Source organism: Melampsora larici-populina (genome assembly GCF_000204055.1).
Source record: "Melampsora larici-populina 98AG31 unplaced genomic scaffold MELLAscaffold_31, whole genome shotgun sequence".
In the NCBI taxonomy this organism is placed as follows: domain Eukaryota; kingdom Fungi; phylum Basidiomycota; class Pucciniomycetes; order Pucciniales; family Melampsoraceae; genus Melampsora; species Melampsora laricis-populina.
In genome coordinates this window covers 489,054-509,972 of record NW_006768795.1, presented here as the reverse complement: position 1 = coordinate 509,972, position 20,919 = coordinate 489,054, and the positions used below count along the sequence as shown (strand labels likewise).

At 38.9% G+C, this 20,919-nt stretch overlaps 3 protein-coding genes across 3 annotated transcripts; 1 reads left to right on the top strand and 2 right to left on the bottom strand.

Annotated features, from left to right (window-relative positions):
• Window positions 1-938: 938 nt before the first annotated feature.
• On the bottom strand, window positions 939-1,604 carry MELLADRAFT_108698 (uncharacterized protein; the record flags this gene model as incomplete). The annotated part of the gene is made up of 1 exon (XM_007412484.1): window positions 939-1,604. One exon carries the CDS (start codon window positions 1,602-1,604, stop codon window positions 939-941), a length of 666 nt encoding a protein of 221 aa, XP_007412546.1.
• A 14,199-nt stretch (window positions 1,605-15,803) lies between these two features.
• MELLADRAFT_37635 (uncharacterized protein) lies at window positions 15,804-16,271 on the bottom strand (the record flags this gene model as incomplete). Its single annotated transcript, XM_007412483.1, has 1 exon — window positions 15,804-16,271. The coding sequence occupies one exon, from the start codon at window positions 16,269-16,271 to the stop codon at window positions 15,804-15,806; it is 468 nt and encodes a 155-aa protein (XP_007412545.1).
• A 719-nt stretch (window positions 16,272-16,990) lies between these two features.
• MELLADRAFT_53086 (uncharacterized protein) lies at window positions 16,991-17,722 on the top strand (the record flags this gene model as incomplete). The annotated part of the gene is made up of 5 exons (XM_007412580.1): window positions 16,991-17,056; window positions 17,139-17,177; window positions 17,263-17,416; window positions 17,516-17,559; window positions 17,648-17,722. The coding sequence occupies 5 exons, from the start codon at window positions 16,991-16,993 to the stop codon at window positions 17,720-17,722; spliced, it is 378 nt and encodes a 125-aa protein (XP_007412642.1).
• Window positions 17,723-20,919: the final 3,197 nt, after the last annotated feature.

The following is a 20,919-nucleotide window of genomic DNA, read 5'->3' as shown; positions in this document are numbered from 1 at the left end:
CTCTCTCACTCTAGTATCAAGAGCGTACCACATTTGATAATAAAATGAACCCTTAGCCAATTTAGAACTTGGTTACACAAGTTATTACCCTAGCGAACCAAAGAAGGCTGAAGCACAAGAACCCTGAACCAGTCCAATCTAGAACCAAGACAACCAATACCCAGCCCTTATCGAAGATAAGGGTTTAATTAAAACAGAACTACGAACAAGGCTGATTTGATCCTTGACCAAGCAAACGAAGAAAGCAAAACAGAACCACTTAAATACGAGTCTATCTTTCCGAAAAAGAGAGAGACTCACCGCATTCACAACTTACTAAAAATTCATCTATCAAATATCTTCTCTTTATTACTAAGGAACAGTTATTTGTGAAGATCATCGAGTCACCACCTTTTCTTCCTACAATTTACTAACAACCAGTTTTTGCTATCTTAGATCTCTTATCGTTAGACTCTTTAAAGCACCACTGATTCTAGTTATTGTCTCTTTTCTCTTTTTATCTCTATCTCTCTTCTAAATTCAAGGAACTACAAAGATCGTTTAAATTACATTTATCCGACTGTAGTCCTTTACAACTATTTTTCTTTGATTGAATACTTTTGTTCAACATTTTTGCTAAAGCAAAGCTAAAGCCAGTTTACTTAGGTATCCACTTTAGCCAGTACAAATTATAGAGTTGTCATTCTGAAACGAGTTAACTCATAAGAACCAATCACTTACGCGAAGAATCGAAAAATCAATTTACAAGCTTATAGCTTGAAATTTACATTTCGTAAGTACCATTCACCCTTTTTCTATACTACTTGCTCTAAGTTTTTAGTCAAAGGCTGACAATCCCAGTAGTTCTTGATTCCGATTAACGCCTTGATGGCTCTTGCGGTGTTCTTCTTCCATTCCACAAAGTTTGATCCGTTGGCGTTTAGGTGATCAAATTTAATTTAATTTCCTAAATTCTCCTTCGCTTCAGTTATGTCTTGAGTTGTCAGAGTGGCAGCAGGTTTCGTCGTAGTCGTAGTTGGTGAATCGGTTGATTTCGATTCAGACATCTTGTTGTATACGTTATGTATGAAGTATCTCTTTGGGAATATTTTGGGATTTCGTTCGAAGATCTTCTGGTCGGACGTGAAGAATCTTTCAGATAGCGTTGGGTATGGTTTCGTAGTGCGATCAACAGAGTAGGTAGATACAAGTGCTGTATCTCGTAATTGTAGTTTAGATAAAGTTTCAACTAACTCCGATTTGGGCGTTGTTGACTCTGGTAGGTGATGTAACGTAGTGAGATCCGGAGATGCAGGATCAATTGGTGATGTTTTAGATTTCAATGACATAGTTTGGAAAGATAGTTCTTCACACGGTGGAGACTGAGTTGGTGTGAGTGAGGGTGAATCAGGAAGATTAGGCAATTCCGTTAAGTTAAAGTTTAACAGGGATGGTGGTAATGGAGGTAGAGCGGAAAGATTGTAAGAGAAATATGGGGAAGATGTATGTGGATTTTCACTGTTCGTGCTTATTTCAGGTAATGTATTCGTTTTGCGTTGATTACGTCTCTTTCGTTTAGGTGGAGATCTGGGGTTCGCTGCGTAGTCCCTACTCCTTGTGTTCATTCAGGATTGAGTCGAACCGTGAGCGCAGGCTCATAACCTATAGTAGAGAACAAGATAAACAAAAACGCATAAGTATGAAAATAGCAAGGATTCCACAATGTTGATTTACCTATAGTAGAGAACAAGATAAACAAAAACGCATAAGTATGAAAATAGCAAGGATTCCACAATGTTGATGTGGAATCTTGGAGCAAACAGGAGAGGTTTTGTTGTCTTTGGCACGTGATGTCTGTGCCGCAGTCGTGCCCGAGTCATGTGACCACAACACTCAGCTGGAGATGTTGGATTTTTCCAACATTTCTGAGAACAACTGTAAAACAACACAGTGACACATTGAACTTGTTGGAAGCAGGTGTTGAGGGTGTGAAGGATAGACAAGATGATAACTGTAGCAATTTCAAATATGTTGTGAATTATGTTATTGATTTCAAACAGTTTTCCAATATTACAAATCATGGTTAGCTGCAAATCTAATGGATAAAAATATGTTTTTACTTATCATCATTGGAATTAGGTTGTGATGGAAGTAGTTGTCTCAAGAATATATTTAACAAAATATGTATATACAGCTGTTGTAAGATTTTGTGTCATATTTGTTCAATTAAACTCTCCTTTTTGTTGGGACAAAGACAGATGAAACACAAACTAGTTGAACTAGTGTTAGTGAATAATCTACCAAAACAAATAAGATTGTTAAACTTAGCAAAGTCCCACACTTGTGCATCCTTGCGAGGCGTCGAGCAAGGGACTTATGCCAAACTCGTACAAACTCATTGCTCAGGGTTTGATCCTTTTGCAGGAGAGCACCTTCAAAGCCCCCTACAGCCTTTTCCTACAAGTAACGGTTCCCTGGACCCAAGAAAAAAAATGTGCGCTGTTCTTTTCCACACATTGTACATGTTTTTTTTCCCGAGGAAGTTGCTCCCCTCCTTCCTCAAAAATCATCTAAAGTTTTTTAAAAACTCTGAGCTGTAACATGTAAAACTGCTGCGAGTGCTAAGTCACTTTAGTTAAGTTTGAGTCACTTAGTTTTTGCCGTTTTGTCGGAGTAAGTGAGTTAAAGTCAAGCTCGGCTGGACTTCACAACCAATTGTGAGTATAGCCCTTTGTAAGAGCGCTCTAGAAAAAGGACATGGCCATTAGTACGCTTGAGGATACGAATTGATATATTCTTTGGAAGGATCGACCGAGCGTAGTGTTGTTTAGCAATTCCTTAAAAAATACACAGGTTTGGCAGCGAGTTTTGTCATGTTTTTTCCACCGCAGTCCACCTACATAAAACTCACACATGTTACATCTACATATAAATTGTTAGAAACTTCGAGATAAATTTAAGGAAGGAGGGGAGCAACTTCCTCGGGAAAAAAACATGTACAATGTGTGGAAAAGAACAGCGCACATTTTCTTTCTTGGGTCCAGGGAACCGTTACTTGAAGGAAAAGGCTGTAGAGGGCTTTGAATGTGCTCTCCTGCAAAAGGATCAAACCCTGAGCAATGAGTTTGTGCAAGTTTGGCATAAGTCCCTCGCTTGACGCCTTGCAAGGATGCGCGAGCGTGGGACTTTGCTAAGTTTATAAGATTGTGACAATTGCATATGAGAAAAATAAGCTCTACCTCTCTCTACCTAGTTGAACTAGTGTTAGTGAATAATCTACCGAAACAAATAAGATTGTGACAATGGAGAAGAAAACACAATTTGTAGGAAGAACAAAGAACAATTTATATGGAACAAGTTTTGACAAGGCGTAACAAAAAATGATGCTAGAGATAGAATGAAACCTGTTTTGTCCAAAACTTCCTGCGACTTCCAACTGGTCCAAACCGAGAAACAGGTGAGCCTAGGCAGACTTCCTGGCCACTTACGGTGCCACAGCCACCTCAGCCTTAACACTTTCAAGGAGTCATTTAACTGTAGTCTGTCTGGGTTTGTCCAAACAGACCAGTCCCCCTTTCCTCTTTCTCTATCTTTCATATATTTCTTGTAATTACCTTATAATTGAAATATAAAAAGATAATTATCAAACATTACCAATCATCCCTTACCCACTTAGCATGAGCCTTGGGTCCTCAGTTGAGCACCCAACCCTCAAGCTCGTAACATGGCATCATGCAGGACGCCTCCTAGCTCAGCCAGTTGGTAGATTCTTGATATCTAACGGGCTTCATGAAAGACAAGTACTTTTCAAAAATCTTTTTCCTTTCTCTCTGGCCTGTTTCATTCATATATCTTGCCAACTGAGATCAATCCGTCTGAGCTGACATGAAATTGGTTTTCACATGTTGAGTCAGACGACTGACTCAGCCAGCTTGAACAATACCATGGCCCAAGAACTTTCAGACATGTTCAGGGAAGCCGATGAAATCGTCGATTGGGATCCAACTAACCAGCACTGTAAACATCATTCAACTTCCCCAATTTGGCAGAGGAAAATGATTAATAGTACAGTTTTTCATAAAAGAATCTAATACTGCACACCTGGGCCATTTCACCCACACTACATATGTGCAGCAAGCTAAGTCAATAGTTGTCTATCATGTACATACAGGTCTGCTCAGTTTTTTGCCCATCAGAATAAATAAATCACATGTTATACCACATGTAACTTTTTCGACTTTGAAATTTTTTTCCCAAAAATTCACTACATATAATTCTGTAGCTGCTCAGGCAATATTGTTGAAGCTATGTCTTAGTAACAGAAAGTGTGTTACATGCAGTTGAGTTGATGAGATCACACCAAAACATTGAGTCAGTGTATGTAGTCAATCTTTTGGAAGCTTTTTTCAATCTGAAAGAAGTTACAGCATGTATTACATATGAATAACTTGTCCTGATGAGCAGATAACTGAGCAGAACTGTATGTACATGATAACCACATATTCACTGAGCCTGCTACACATATGTAGTGTGGGTGTTATGGCTCAGGTGTGGAGTGATAGACCATTTTATGACAAATCATACTCCCAATCATTTTTCCCTGCCCACTTGGGGAACCCGAATAATGTCTGCAGTGCCAGTTAAAGTGCTACACTCACAAGGTTTGTCTTGTGGTCAAAGCAGGGCTCAAGTCACTTGGCATGCGAGCTGGCCATATCAAGCCAACAACCCAGCCCGGCGTCACCTTACCTATGCCTACTGTGACCGTGAACAACGGGGAAGAAGATGTTGCATTGGAATCATCTGAAGATGAGCAGGACGACAACAGTGATTTGATTCAGCATCCTGCAGTAGGCAGTATACCAGACAAAAATGCTTCGGATTGTGGCTCTGATTTCAAAGATGATCTTGCTCTTTCCAATGTGGCTTGAGCTGTTCGTAAAGTATGTTTTCTTTCTTTATGTTTTCTTTCTTTATTCCCATCTTGCTAGGAAGAATGAACAGCTTATTGTTTCTAATTGTAGGCCAAACAGTTCAATGGGTTATGTACCGGCAGTTCAGCAAGACATCAGGAGTTCTTAGGAAAAGCAAAACATATGGATTATCAGGGCCAATCCCTCATCTCTGGATGGGGAGTCCGATGGAATATTGACGCGGATTACCTCAAAGGCTTGAGTGACGCACGTGATGTAGGTCCAAACTTTACTCCTCCATCAAAGCAATATCTTGAATGAATTTCTTTATCTGCTCTTGTAGGTTGTCAATGCAATTCTCCTTGCCAATTGAAAAACTCAATATTTTCAAGGTATATACATCAGTCCCGAGGAATGGGATTCTATTGAAGAATTAGTCTCTATACTGCAGGTAATTCCACTTTACTTTCCTCGTTCCAGTATGATCTGATTGTTAACTGAACTTGATCCTTTATCAGATCTTTCTGTATGCTACCAAACAAATGGAAGGCAACAAGGCAACGGGCTGCATACTCCTTGCTGAATACTCTCGGGTTGTTCAGGAAGTTGATAAGCTTATGGATAATTGTGATGATACCGAGCTGAAGAGGATGCTTTATGTCATGCGCACCAAGCTCGAGGGTTATCAAGCCCAGGCAGCCGCTTCTGAAGTAATCATCTTATTGATAATTCTCAACCCTAGACTTCGCCTACAATTCTTTGACCTGAACTATCCTGACAAGGCGGCCCAAGCCAAAGAAATCTTCAATCATGCCTTTGAATAAGCATTACGGGAATGGCCTGAAGATACCAACCCCGTTCCAGATGAGAACCTTTGATCCCCCTCCCCTTCTGGTTCTCCTCTTGGTGACTGTTCCCTCTTTGATGTGTTCACAACCCAAGTTTTGTCTCAGTCAGAAGGCGATAAACGTCGGAACAAATACGTAGACTATATAGATGGTGCTCACTTGATGGTTGCAGGTCAGAACAAACTGGCTTGGTGGCAGGTGGGTTTATTTTACTCTAAATTTTTTGTATTGAATTCCTAACATGACTTTGCTACTTTTAGGAGCATGAAAAGGACTTCCCTGTCCTGGCAACCCTTGCTTGCAATTATATCGGGGTATCTGGTACCTCTTGCCCATGCGAGAGGACCTTTTCATCTGCAGCCAATATAGCAGTGCCCGGACAAGCCTCTTTGACAGCGAGAACAATCAGCAAACTGGTCAGTGTACAGGAATGGCTAAAGTCTGGTATTGATTTATCAGGTGTATATGCCAATGCTTGGGCTTATATTTTGGCCTTTCAGGCTCAGCAATCTAAGGGAAAAAAGTAGCCACTTCAAACAAATGTCTCTTTCATCTAATTTGTTCTTTTCCTTCTTCTCTATCACGCTGTGCCATTGATAATAATACATACATAAGTGTTTAATGGCCCCAAAAAATTATGTGAGTTCCTCAAAATGGGTTTCAGCTAGCAAGGAAAAAACACCTGTATTCATCATAAGAAGTGCTGTACATCATACAACTACATCATTGATCACTTTTGGCTGTGTAAATTACATCATACATTAGTAACATGATCATTACATTGCTTCATCATATGGTTTTTAGGGTTCTTTAGGCGGAATTGACTGGCTTTTTGAGGCTGTTGACCATTGTAGGAGTTGTCACACATCAATATATATACTCACTGATGATTTTAGGAATTTTTCCCTTTCTACATCTTATACCTTTGTTGTAGTGTTATAAATCATCATTTATTCACTACATTTGTACTGAGATCACTGAAATCTTCCCCTTCAAAGCAAGGAGAAATTTATTTATGTGTGTTCAAGACTATAACTCTCTTTGGGAATAATACTTACAACAGTATTGCTAGTAATTGATATCGTTTTGTGACTTTTTTGCGCTTAAATCTGGAATAATACTTAGAAAAGTATTGAGAAGATTCCTCTGGTGCCTTTTTATCTGTTCCTCTGTTATCACAAAGTGGCCAGCAAGTGCACTTGTGCTGGTTTCTTTGAAGAAGGCAGTCTTTAGGCAACTTCTACTATCCTCACATAGTAGATTATCCCTTCTTAGGTGTTGTAAAGCTCTTGTTGAGCTTTAAATACTACAGCGCACGTAAATCAAATGGAAGGGTGATGCAATTTCATATGACCATCTAAAGAAAAATTAACAAAAAGAGAAAGACATACCTGGAGCCCATACAAAGCAAATGGAAAGGGTGAAGAAGAAGAACTCTTTCCTGGTGTGGCTCCAGGTTGCTTATGTACATCTTCCAACAGAACTTGAAGCTTAAAAAAAGCTTAAAGAGCTTAAAGAGGGATAATCTAACAGTATAACAATTAATAGAAGTTGCCTAAAGACTGCCTCTTTGAAAGAATCAACACAGAGATCTGCTGACTTCTCTAAGATAAATCTCCCAAGATATTTTCTCAATACTTAATTCAAGTATTATTCCTGTAATTGTGAAGACAAACAGACCAACAATTGCTGCAAGTGTTATTCCAATTAAAAGATCTCAAAAAGTATGACTTTATTTGAGCAAAACAAAGCAACACTCTTTGGAATGTTATTCCAATGAAGACTTGTAGTCTTATCACACACCAAAAATCACCTTTGATGTGAAGGGGCCATCTAGTGAACTTAGTACTGATATAGTGATTCAATGATGATCAAAAACACTTCAAATAATGTACAAGATGAGAAAACAGGAGACAAAAGCCCTTAAAACTTTAATCAATAGTATATAGCATTTTTTTAAACTTTTTTAATAATGGTAAATAGCTCTCAAAAACCTTGCATTTTTGACAAAATCCCTCAAAATCCCCCTGATACAATTTGATGATCAATTTATTACTAATGTATGACATGATCTATGCTGTGAAACTGTTCATTTGAATCATTTCAAGGTTGAATAGATCTTCTCATGAGGTGTTAACAAGTCTGGCTCGCAGCATTGAGGAAAGTGTGCAGCACCAGGCGCAGCCGCTTAGCCATCCAGGCAGCTCGGACCCTGGGTACTCCGCTTCCCATTGAAATTTGGGGCCAAAATTTGGGGAAACTGTGGTAATCAATTTATATGGGCAATCAGGAAAAAATAAAAAATAATTTCATTATTAGAAGAATTGAAGTTTTTAGGGCAAAATCAGGTTTTTTCATATATTTTTATTGCAGTGTTCATTGATTAGAAATCACTCTTATATAATCATCACTTATTTACATTACATTTCAGCAATTTAAAACATGTTAAACATTATCCAAAAGAAGAAAGAAAAAGAAATACATAAGAAATTAAAAAATATAGGTACAGAGATTGAAAAATGGTTTTTAGGTTATTATTACGGTAGTTATAGGTTCAAGAAGGTTTTTTTGTGAAGAATGAAGGTCAATTTAGTCATCAACAATCTTGATCATTGGAATTGATAAGGTAGGAGAGAATTTATTCAAGAAAGGGGGAATTTTGAGAAATGGTACTATGGGATTGATTCCTGTGTAGTGATGTCATTGAGGGACTTATGGCACCAAGAGTTTTGCAGATCAATTTTATAGTTATTCTTAAGAATTAGTTGATTATGGATGATCTTTTGATAGAAGGAAAATGAATATTAGATGAGAAAAGTGGAAAAGAGGTGTGAATTTTGTCGAAAATGGGGGTTTTCAGCTAATTACATATGTCAAAACTTGTCAGATCAGGACAAGCAATAGCTCAATCCACGCAGAATCATTCACTCCATAACTTGTGAGCTTTAAATTATTGATAACAGAGGATTAGTGAAAAAGTTATAAGAGCATCTCCAACGGTCCTGGATTGCGAAAAGGCGTACAGGCTTGTCTGAAAACATACAGTAAGCTGTATTTTTTCTTTAAAATGATTTACCTCCACCGCTCACATGATGCAGGGACTCCCAAGGTCGTGCTCCTGCCAAAAACTCCAAAAGCGCATGATATCCCTTTTGAAAGTTGAATGATATCTCATTGACTATCCACTTGATATGTAATTTCTTTCGGTTATAATATTTATCATTAGACAAATGTGGTATCATTATGTCTAAAACATGCCAAATACTGTGTGTTGCATCTTTTGCAAGATCCCCTCATATATGAAGGTGCTGACATGTGATATCTGGTATTCCTCAAAACAAAATTCACACACATGGCCAGATGTGAGAAAGCTGGCAACCGTTGGATGGTTGTTTTTTGACCTGACCCTGTAAATGTAAAATACACCCTATGTATTGTTACGTTTACAAGGTGCCGTTGGAGATGCTCTAAGGAAACAAAGAAAATGGAGTGCATTTCAAATTCGGCGCTTACATACACACGTAAAGCAACATTTACATGACAAAAGCTTATTTTCTTGATCTCTACAGCTCAATTCCCTATTCATTACACATCAGAAATGGGTCATATTGGGGTTATGAATTATCAGTATCACAAGGGCTACAAAATGAGCTATAGTAATTCAAAATTCACCAACTTTACAAAAACCTGCAATTCCAAAAATGGTTTTCACCTATGAATATTAGGAAAAAATCACCTGTATTCATCATAAGAAGATCTGTTCATCCTTTAGCAACCTCAATTGATCAGATTCACAGCTTGAATCACAACAAACAATGCTAATAATGACATCATGAGGTTACATTGGAGGGATTTTGTTGGTTTTTTTGATGCTTTTGAGGTTGTTAATCATTGTTTTGGTGTTATGTACTATCAAATGGAGGATTTGGGTGTTGCCGTTCCGCTTTTTTCTCTATCATTTTGTGTTGTGAATGTCAACGTTGTGATAGTTACTGTTGTCTAATCATAGTGTATGCTAATGATATTCTATGTAACATTATCTCTATAACTGTATTAGCATTAGTTCTATTTATACTGATTAGTTGTTTGTTAGTTGGAATGGTTGACTTCTTCTTTACCTTTCCAATATTGTCTAACATATTCTTTCAGTTGTGAAGTCCTTCTCATCAGGTTATGAGTCCCACCTCATTGATTCAATAAGAAGTTCATCTTGGAAAACCAGTTTTGCAGTGATTGTAATCATCGATCTAAACTTCCAAAATCGTCTAGAAAGCCTTTGGAAAGGGCCGTCTGTGTATACAGACAATAAAAACTCAATCGTTTGGTAAAAAATCTCCGACAAAATCTTAATTAACTAAAGTGGTTCAAACTTCTAGTTTACCACTGTTAATCTTATTTCATCTGAAACCATCATGTCAATTCCTACCTCAACTGCGGGTGATAAACTACCTGCAATGTCGTCAACCACACCCTCTTTGTTGGCTAGACAGAAGAGCACTATTCACTTGTACTCTAATGAAATACTTGATGCTACTGGAATTGTCAAGCTTGAAGCGCCAGGACCAGCATTGAACTGCCATCAATGGCAGTTCGTTATGGGAACCATCATCAGAGGTTCTTCCTTTGGGTATTTTATCAAAGAAGTATAGACCTATCCTCTTCCTGCATCTGAAGAGAACGATAGATGCAAAGTCTCTGCTCTTATTCTTTGCTATGTTGATCCTTCCAACTACGAGTTTCTCTCGCCGTACGAGGACAATCCTTGAAGTCAATGGAGGGCTTTGCGTGAAGCGCATCAAGATGGGTCTTCTGGTTTGATTATGTACTGGCTAAAGAAACTGGTCACTGCAAAAATGGGTGATAGTTCGATCACTGAACACCTTGACTTAATGTCTTCTGACTACCAACGGTTTAAGGCGCTAGTTACCCCATCAAAACCTCTTACCGCTGATACTATCTTTGCTACAGCGGTAAGTCTGTCTCTCACTTTGGATTGGCAACCGGTGCTTGCACCATTACTTCAACGTGACTCTGTATTGTCTAAGACAATTCTTAAAGTGCTCCGTGAAGAAGCAACTCAACGGTCAATATCTTCTGAAGACATTGAAATTGTATCTTCAGCTAAGAACGATAAATCTAAAGAGAAGGAAACCATCTGCTCTCACTGTTTGAAAGCTGGTCATATCATTGATGATTGTTGAATTCTAAAATTGAAGCTTGACAAGTATGAGATTCTTAAATCTGAAAAGAAAACTAATGTGCCGAAAACAAAGCCTACAAAAAAACAGGTTCAACAATCCAAGGTGGCCAAAGCAAAAGCTGCTGCGACTCTGCAATTCTCATCTGATTCAGAAAAATCAATTGATATTAATTCTGAAATCTTGTCGGCAGCACTAGTCAAAGCCTCTGCTGTGAGAAGTAATGCTTGGTTGGTAGACTCTGGAACCTCTCAGATGATGACACCATACTCTGATGCACTGAAACGTACTAAGCCTGATGATACAACTATAAGTCTTGCTAATGGGTCAAATGTCAGAGCCATCTTGAAAGGACTGGTATCTCTTCTGTTTTCTGAATTCGATGACATCAAATCACTTTGCGTTATATTGTTATCAGAACCTCTTCTTTTGGTTTCAAAATTGGCTGATAAGAACATCTCTATTGACTTCTGACGTTCATCTATGGCATCTCAGATTTAACCATCCTGGTTATGCGGCTCTGAAAAAGAAGCTCAGTTCATCAAACATCAAAGTTGATGAAGCGGAGTTACAAAAATTGCATTCATGTGAGGTTTGTATTCAGGGCAAGATGAGACGTTGTAATATGTCGAGTTGGGCAGGGTGGAGGTCTGAAAATCCCCTTAGTGTTATCCATTCTGATGTGTCATCGTATTCTGTTGTAACTCAAAAAGGATTTAAATATTTTGTAACTTTTATCAACGATTATACAAGGTTCACAAAAATTTATTTAATGAAATCCAAAGATGAAGTTTTGACAAAATTCAAATTGTTTTATAATGAAATGACAACAAAAGTGAATGGGATTATTGCTGAGTTGAGATCTGATAATGGAACTGAGTACATTAATAAGGACTTTGCTACATTCTGTGCGGAGAAAGGAATAAAGCAAACAACTGGACCTCTGGATTTGCCACAACTGAATGGTGTAGCTGAAAGATGTAACAGGACTGTGAAAGAAAAAGTATGGTGTTGTTTAATTGAGTCTGGTTTGCCAGAATCATTTTGGGGTGATGCTTTGGAATACGCTACAGTCGACTCCCTCAAAACCCATATCCCTCTAATCCCATACTTCCGGCTAACCCATAGAAATTTGGGTCCATAAAATTTATGGGCGGGGAAAAGTGGCCCAAAACCCATACCTCCCACTATTCCCTTAACCCATAGTTTTTTTTGGGAAACCTGAGGTCAAAAGCCATAACCAAAATTTGCCAAAGCTGAAGATTTATGAAAAAAATCTGCATCCTTGTGTATTTTTCAGCTTAATCAGTCTCAAAATGCTTCCAAAAGACCTTTCACAATTCAGCGTATCAGATATTGAAACCGGTTTCAATGCCCTACAAACAGAGAACAACAAAAGACTCAAGCCTCTCAAGCAACTTATGAGTGAAGGGAAAAAATTGTTGGAGGCGGATGAACGATTCATAGACTGCGCTGGAAACTTAATAGATGAAACACTTGTATTGAGGAAGATCAAAGACAAAGGAAATGTGGCTAAGGCTGCCAGTCAATTCAACAAGGATGAGCTGAACAGACTTGAAGTTTTGATTTTGAAATTCAATCTGACAAAGGAAGCAGTGATTGCCAAAAAACCAAGTAAGCTGTAACCTTCAAGCTGTAATTGAGTTGTTCACTTGCTGAAAAGATGTGTTGTTCAACGTTTTAGGCTCCAAGAAACGTGTAGCTGAGGAAAGTAAAGGCAAAGATACCCCACCAAAAAGTAAAAAGAATAAATCAACAAAGTCTCAATCAACTCTGGCTCAGCGAGTTGAAGTCCTTGATTGGTACGAACGGAATGGTTGCAATCAATCTAAGACTGCGCGTCACTTTGCTTCAATCTATCCCAATTTGAATATCAAGCAACCACTCGTTTCAGAATGGGTCCGAGACAAGGACAAGATTCGACAGAATCATGGAGCTGGTCACACTGGATCTCGAAAGAACACAGCCGAGCATCCACAGGTTGATGAAGCACTTCAAGCCTGGGTTCAACAGGCTGTCATTGCAGGCTTAACAATCACAGGCGATGTGATACGAGCCAAGTGGTGTGAATTCGCTAAACTCTTCAAAATCTCTGAACAAGACTGGCTTGCTCTTAGTGAGGGATGGCTCACTCGATTCAAGACTCGGAACGGTTTACGCCACATAAGAAAGCACGGAGAAGCAGGCTCCGTCCTTCCCAATACTGTTGCTGCCGAGCGTCAACGCCTCCGAGAAATTACCAACCTTTACCATCCACGAGATATTTGGAACATGGATGAGACTGGTCTCTTCTACGGGTTGGTTCAAATCTTATCTCTTTAACATATGTATACAGTGTAACGTTGATTGATAACAATCACCTGCTTATGTTTTAGCATGCCCCCAGACAAAGGTCTTGCATTTGGTCCAACATCAAGGGTTAAAGGTGATAAGCGAAGATTGACTTACGCCCTTGCTGCTAGTGCCGAAGGTGAAAAGATTGAACCTTTCATTATTGGCAAGGCAAACAAGCCTGCATGCTTCAACAAGAAAAGTGGCGAGAGTCTTGGTTTTTATTACCGCAACAACACCAAAGCATGGATGACTTTTGAGCTGTTCAGTAGCTGGATAACGAAGTGGGACCAAGATCTTGCGGTTCAAAAACGACACATCCTCCTACTAGTTGACAACTTCAGCGGGCATGGAGAGCCTCCCGAGTACAAGCTCACAAACATCCGTTTAGAATTCTTCGCACCCAATCTAACTTCTCATATTCAACCCTTGGATGCTGGAATAATAGCCACATTCAAGTGTCGCTACCAATCAAACTTTATCAACTATTCACTGAAGCGTTATGATTCAGAGGTCCCGATTGCCAAAATCTACAAGATACATCAACTCGATGCAATGAAATTGGCTCAAGATGCTTGGTTCTGTGTCACTGAAAGCACAATATCGAATTGCTTCCGTAAGACTGGGATCATCTCACCTCGAAATCCCGATGGATCGGTAAAGGACGGCCCTACTTGCCTCCAATCAGACTCCGACATGAACCTTTCAAAGGTCTTGGATTCTGAAGCCGAGGCTCTGTTGGCTGAAGATCTCGACCAGCTTGAACAGCTCAACCTTGTTAATCAACGGAACCGAATGTCGATTGCTGAGCTTCTCAATCCTCAGGGAGAGCACTCTAGTGGATTAGAGCAATGGACTTACGGGATACAAACTAGAAACCCGGAACAAATCCGGGTTTCCCAATTCGGACTTTTTGGCTGTGTTTGCGCAAACTGGGAAACTGAGAGAACGTGGGAAAGTTCCAAACACAGCCAAAAATGAAAACTGGGAAACTGGGAAAAAAATCCCAGTTTTAACTTTGTATCCCGTAACTGTAGATGAAATATTTGAATCGATAACTCAACGAGACACTAAGGAAGATCACGATACCGCGTCCGATATCATAGAGGTTTCCCCTCCTCGCCCGAGCTACTCCGCCTTCAAACAATCTCTTTCCATTGTTTCCGAGTATGTTAGAGCATCCACAACGGTCCACCTACTTTGCGAGCCCTGGAACAGACCCCCGATCCTGATTTTGTGGATGTAGGGGGTCAAAAAAACAGGTGTCCACAGCGGTGCACTTGAAGTCAGGGGCCAGAACTCGATTGAGTGATATGGTATGCTTGTACCATATCATCTTGTTTCGAGTGCGGTTTGAGACGTGACTATATCGGTCACGTGGAAGCAGTGGCACGTGATATTGGGAGCCCCTATAGACCTCGCAGATGTGGGGGGTCCGGATGGAAATCTGGAGGCCCCCGACGTCTCACCCCCGATTGTGCGAGCTCCGTTGGAGCGTTTTTTTGCGTTTTGACCCCCTACATCGCTGGGGGCCCGCAAAGTAGGTGGACCGTTGTGGATGCTCTTAAGCATGCAGATACATCCGAAGCGAAGTCTTTTGAAGCTGCCATTTGTGCTGCTACCAGACATTTTCGTATGGTTCATACACGCTCTTTAAAGCAGGCTTCGGTATCTGACTTCTTTAATAAGAAATAACTACAATAGTCTTCAATGTTATTACTGCTGTTGTATCGCACAACAATATAGAAATGAATTTTCTGAACAACTCTTTAAAAAAAATCTCCCTCTCGACCCATACTTTGCCTGCTAAACCTTAATCTATGGGTTCTGAGGGAGATCCTCCAAAACCATACACCCATAAAACCCATAGTTTTGGGTTTCCATAAATGGGTATGGGTTTCGAGGGAGTTGACTGTATTGAAACGCTGAATAACATGCCGACTAGAACGGACAAAAAATTCCAATCTCTGATTTCTCTTATGGATATTTGTAAACGTCAAGAACACACGTTCCATTCATTTGGTTGTCAAGTGTGGTTTCACGTTATAAAACCAAATTCGACGCTCAAACCTCAAGCGTGTCCAGCTATTTTTCTCTCATATTTAAACAATAATGAAGGAGCAATAGTTTGGGATACAGAAAAGAAGGTCGCTTTAAAAGCTACTTCTTTAGTATTCCTAGATAAAATCTTTCTTGGGTTAAAATCTATCTCTCCCAGTGAAAATTCAAGGCCAAATCCTCACTGATCAGTCGTCGTTTACCCCAGCCTCATACGTCGAGAGGTACAGATGATGATAAAATTGACCCGCACCACACAACGTAACTGCGTGTACAATAGAGACCGACATTCTTACTGAAGAATGTATCACCTACTTCAACTGCGTCCAAACCTACGTTACAATATAACACTGACTGAAATAGAAAGGTAAAACCACCCAAGTATCGAGAAGCATTTAAATTAAAGTTTAACACGCATAATTTTTTAATTGCAAGAACATAAAACCACAATTAAATCAATTTACAACCTTTTCTTTTTCTTCATTAAGTTTACGTAAGTTTTGATTTTCGATTGAAACAGCTTTAATGATTTTTTTAATATCAGGTAATTTTTGAGGTTGATCTCTTAAGTAAAACAATTTAGCTCTTCTTGGTTTTTGTATCATCATTTTACCTCTTTTATCATCAATTTCACCTGACCTTTTAACCACAATAATATTTTTGATCATTGGACTAAACACATTAAATTTGATTTCAATTCCTACTCTTTCAATCAAACATCTAAGTCTAAAACTTGTTTCTGTACCACGTCTTTTAACTGCCATTAGAACTCCTGTGAATAAACTCGTACTTGTTCTACTTGAATTTGTATATGATTCAACTTGAATGATTGATAATGGTCTAAGTGCATTTGGATGATTCTTTTGAAATAATGAATGAAATTCAGTATTCACTGAAGTTGAAATGAATTTCTTTTGTATCATTTGCATTAATCCGATAGTTGAATCTGTAGGGATTGATTCATTTGTGATTTTTACTGAATCGGAAAATGGATAGGACTTGATTTGGGGTATGGTTGATGAGGTTGATGTTTCTAAAGTAGCTGTGATAAATTTGAACGTCAGTAAAAGCCACTTCCTCTCTTTTTAATCTATTCAAAATGTCACTCACCACTTTTATTGATGGCATTTGTAGTCATTGGCCTTCCTAGAGATCCATAAGTTTTGTTGATAGTAGGTATCCTTTCGGAACAAGTCCGTCGAAGTTGAGCCTTGAAAAGACATTGGAAAATCAAGCTTCGCGCTGACATTTCAAGAAATCTTCAGCAACTCGCGAGTTCGATTTCGATGTATTCCTTTCTTCCTGTTCCTAGATTCAGTTTGAAGATTTCACGTTTGACTCGATTCACTATGAATTATCGATGGCAAGTGGTCTTGTATCGTATGTTGATGCTGAGGTTTGCTGCGATTTGATTTTGAGTTGACTGAAGAATATCACCACATGTCACAGCATATCAAGGCTGGATGTATAGCCCGTGAAACTCAAGCTTCCGATCCAAGGTCTTGGATGTTACAGAGCTATCACATCTTTCAACTTGAGTCACTCCACTTCAACTGTCGAACTCTATCGAACTCAGACCTTGATCGACCCAAGCCAGCCCAAGCCTCATTCTTCCTATCTCCAACACTATCAAATCATCATCATGTCGTCGTCATCATTAACAAATCTGATTCGACCTTTTACCGAAGCTCATCGATCACACGTCCAGGTCTGCTCCAAACCTTCTCTTTTCATTATTATTACTACATGGAGAGGCTGAGCAAAGTGAAATTTATGATTACGTCGTCTAGAGACTTTACCGAAAGGCATTAAAACAATCACTAGACTGGGTAAATTCTCAAAAAACCTTTCTGATTAAATTTGTGGAGCTTATTGTTTACTAATTTGACTAATTTTTGATTTTCTCATCGTTAGGTTGTCTTTCGTGATATTTGGAGACAAAAGGCAATTGAAATTAGAGTTAAATTTGAAAGGAATAGAGATGTTAGAGACCCACGTGCGGTGAGCAAGTTATTACATGAAGCAGAACTCGAAATTGCTAAATGGGAACACCCGGAACCATATCGTCGTAAGCTCTTGATTGGACTTTACTTCAATTTTGTTATCTTATAGCAATCAATATCAAAATATTGATCGAACCATTTATGGTTCTTTGATTGTTTTATAGCCCCAACTGCAGCAGATGGCACTAAATGGGAAAGAAACATTCCTGTAAGAATTCCAACAACGTTCAACTTTATCTTCTAGATCATGATCATTCTATTGAGCGAAGTTTTGATTTCGTTTTCAACCAATTCAGCCTACTATGTTTTCAGACGCAGACCGACAAAAAGCCAGAGAATCTTTCCTAGGACCTAGAGGACTTCCAGCATGATTCATACGATTCATACCTACCTACCTACTTACTCAATCAATCAAAATTCAATCAAAATCTTTCAATTCATTAATCTCAAAACGTGTTATCAAGTGATATTATTGTTAAAGAGAGTTATGATGTTGTAGAAGAAAGATATGATCAATGGTTGAGAATGTTTGAAATGATGCTTTTATCAGTTCTTGTATATATTTATTTGAGTTTCAAAGTGAGATTGAGTGATTCAAAATCATGGGGAGAAGATCACAAAAGTGTTTACAATTTTGTTGATTAGATGATGTGTCTTTACATGCTCAGAATTAAGTGGTGGTACTATGGATTGAGAATTGGTATGAAGAAGTTGAGTCTAGTGGTGAAGATCTTTGATCAATCACGAGTCAAAGATTGCACTGCAAGGTAAGTACATAGACCTCTTGAAGGGTTCATCTCACTCACTCCTATTTGGTCTATTGATAGTTGTTGATAACATCATTAACCCATGGGAATATGGATAAATTCAAACTTCTAATGCACATGTACATTTGCTGGCGGGTCAGGTATCTATTCTTCATTTTGTTCAACCACAGATGATGTCATTCCAGCTGTTGACCATCTCACCAAATATTTACCCATTGTGTTCACAACCCAATTTTTATGTTATTCCTAATTCATTTTGTAGCCTTCCCACCCTGTTTGTTCCCTTCGTTTGTCAAAATGGGCAGTTTTTTATGTGTCTTGGTCATTTTTTGGAATCCTTGGACAAGGTCAATTATGCCAGGTTATTTTTCATATATTCTTATTTTATATCTTCTATTTTCTTTTTTTTACTAGAGAATATGTGGGCATGCCTGCAACAGGGGAATCATCATACAATTGTGCCCTCTTGCTACTAAATCATACATACCAAAATTGTAGAAACTAATTCAAAATGTCATGTTCACCAAGATTTTGCTCTCAAAACTTTCCTGTCTGGGAATTTCAGTGGGTGTATGAGTTTGGAATACATACTTTAGAAAGCTGGAGATGCGTGAAACAAAATGATACCAGAGAAAACTTTAATACAAAAAATAGTGACATTAGCACCAAGTACAATTTACAAAACATAGGAGAGCAACAAAACTGGTGGTGCAATAGTGCATTAGAATGTTGGCAACTTTATATGATGCACAGAGGCATTTTTACAACATTTGCAGACACATAGTTCAAGGTTTAAGCAAGTTGCCAAGTGGGCTTTCTTTGTCCTCAACAGGTGAAGGGTAGACAGTGGAATCAGGTGTGGTCTTAGTTGTCTTGGAACTATATGAAGGTGCACAAAAATTAGCATTGTCAAGAAGCAAACAGGATTAATTGTAAACTAACAAGGCTCTTCCTGAAGGAGTCATAACAGTGTCTTTCAACTTCACAGCAGAAGAAGAACCTGTGTTGCTTGCACAACTGGTAGTCAGGTTAATTCCAGTAGCCTAATGCCAGAGAATAAAAAGGACAAGACAAAAGATGTGAACTGGGGAAAGTGTGATACATACATATGTTGACTATGACACAAGTATTATCTGGATTGTGATTGACAATATATCTGTTGATGACCACTTCATGGTTAACCTGGAAAAAGGTTTGTATCACAAGGACCGCCAGATCCCCCCTTGACGTCCAGGGGGGTCAGAGTCTTGCAGTTGTCTCCAGCCTGCATCGCAATTGATTTCCATCTGAGCAGCTCAGATATGCATGGTTTCACCACCTTAGCACAATAAGTCCCAATGAACAGCCCTGCACGTTCAGCCAATCCTCTAAACTTTAGGGAACATAAGGATATTGAGAGGCCCAAGAGTCAAGACTGAGTCTCAGATGCTGAGACCCAGACATCTCACAATATGACACACACATAACACTTGTGTCACACCTTTAATGTCACCCAATTCATACACATCCATTATCTAATCGTACCAAATCCTGATGAACCGCGAAAAAAATTCCCTGTTTCTCCTCATTTGATACATCTTAAATACGGTTCGGTGATCCATCTAACAATCTGAATCACGCTACCATCACATATTTAATCAATGGTAAAGTGGTGCTTTTGAGACCTGGGAAGTCGGAAGCAGATGAAGTCAAGTACGACTTCCAGATCTTGGCGGATCACATCAAATCTCATTGGGCAGGACGACAGTCGGATCCAAATAAAAACACATTCGCCAATTTGCTTGGGGGATGGGATGGTAAAAAGATTTGGGTTCGTTGAATGCATCAAGGACCGAAGACAACTCGCAAATCATTCGACTTTGCAATGTTTTGAATTACTGCAAACGTAAGTTGAACAAATCCCACCGACTCTCTTAGTGCATCCTGTGATCAAAAGCTAGTCATCTTTTCATGCATCACATCTTTTGATTCCATTCAACTCGCACTGAAATGCCCGAAGCAATTTGTTTTGCGACTTACTATTCATCACTCGTTTACTTTTCTCATTCACTCAAGGTTCTATTACATGCGGTTTTGAAAGACAAAGCGGATTCAAACCCGGTTGATACTAAATCAAAATTCGAAAGATCAAGTTCAAGAAGTAAAAAATCGAAGTAAAAATGATGAGACTGGCGAAAATGACGAGGCCGAGGTTCTAGAAGAACCTTCATCCAAGAAAGCCCGTAATTTAGAAAACTCTGATGACCCTGACCCAGTTAGTAATGATCCATCTACAGATGCGTGCTGCAACACCACCACCACCTCCTCCGATAGCTAGACCACCACCTTTACCACCAATGAAGATGAGTTTGGATACAATTACACGTGTAGGTGAACCAAGATTGGTGATTCATCAAATCGTATTAAAATCTTCAAAAGTTATGCTGGGAGACAAGTCATTGGACCATTTCATAAAGTTTGTGAATTTGTGATTTATATTTGATCAGGAATTGGGATAATCTGACTCACTAGTGTGGATTTTACCTTGTGTTTAGGCTTTTTCTGCTATTGTTGGACTCAACGGATCCGGTAAATCTAAGACTATCAACGTGTTATGCTTTGTCTTTGGATTCAAAGCTAATAAGATGAGACAAGGAAAACGTTGAGTGCAATCTACACCTGCATATGAATCTATCAACAGATCAAGATGGTCATTGAATTCCACTCATCGGAATCTATTCATTTCGATCCTTAGTTTCAGAACTGATTCATAATTGTTTGGCCTCTCCGAGTGGTGGATTTGAATCATGTTCAGTTGAAGT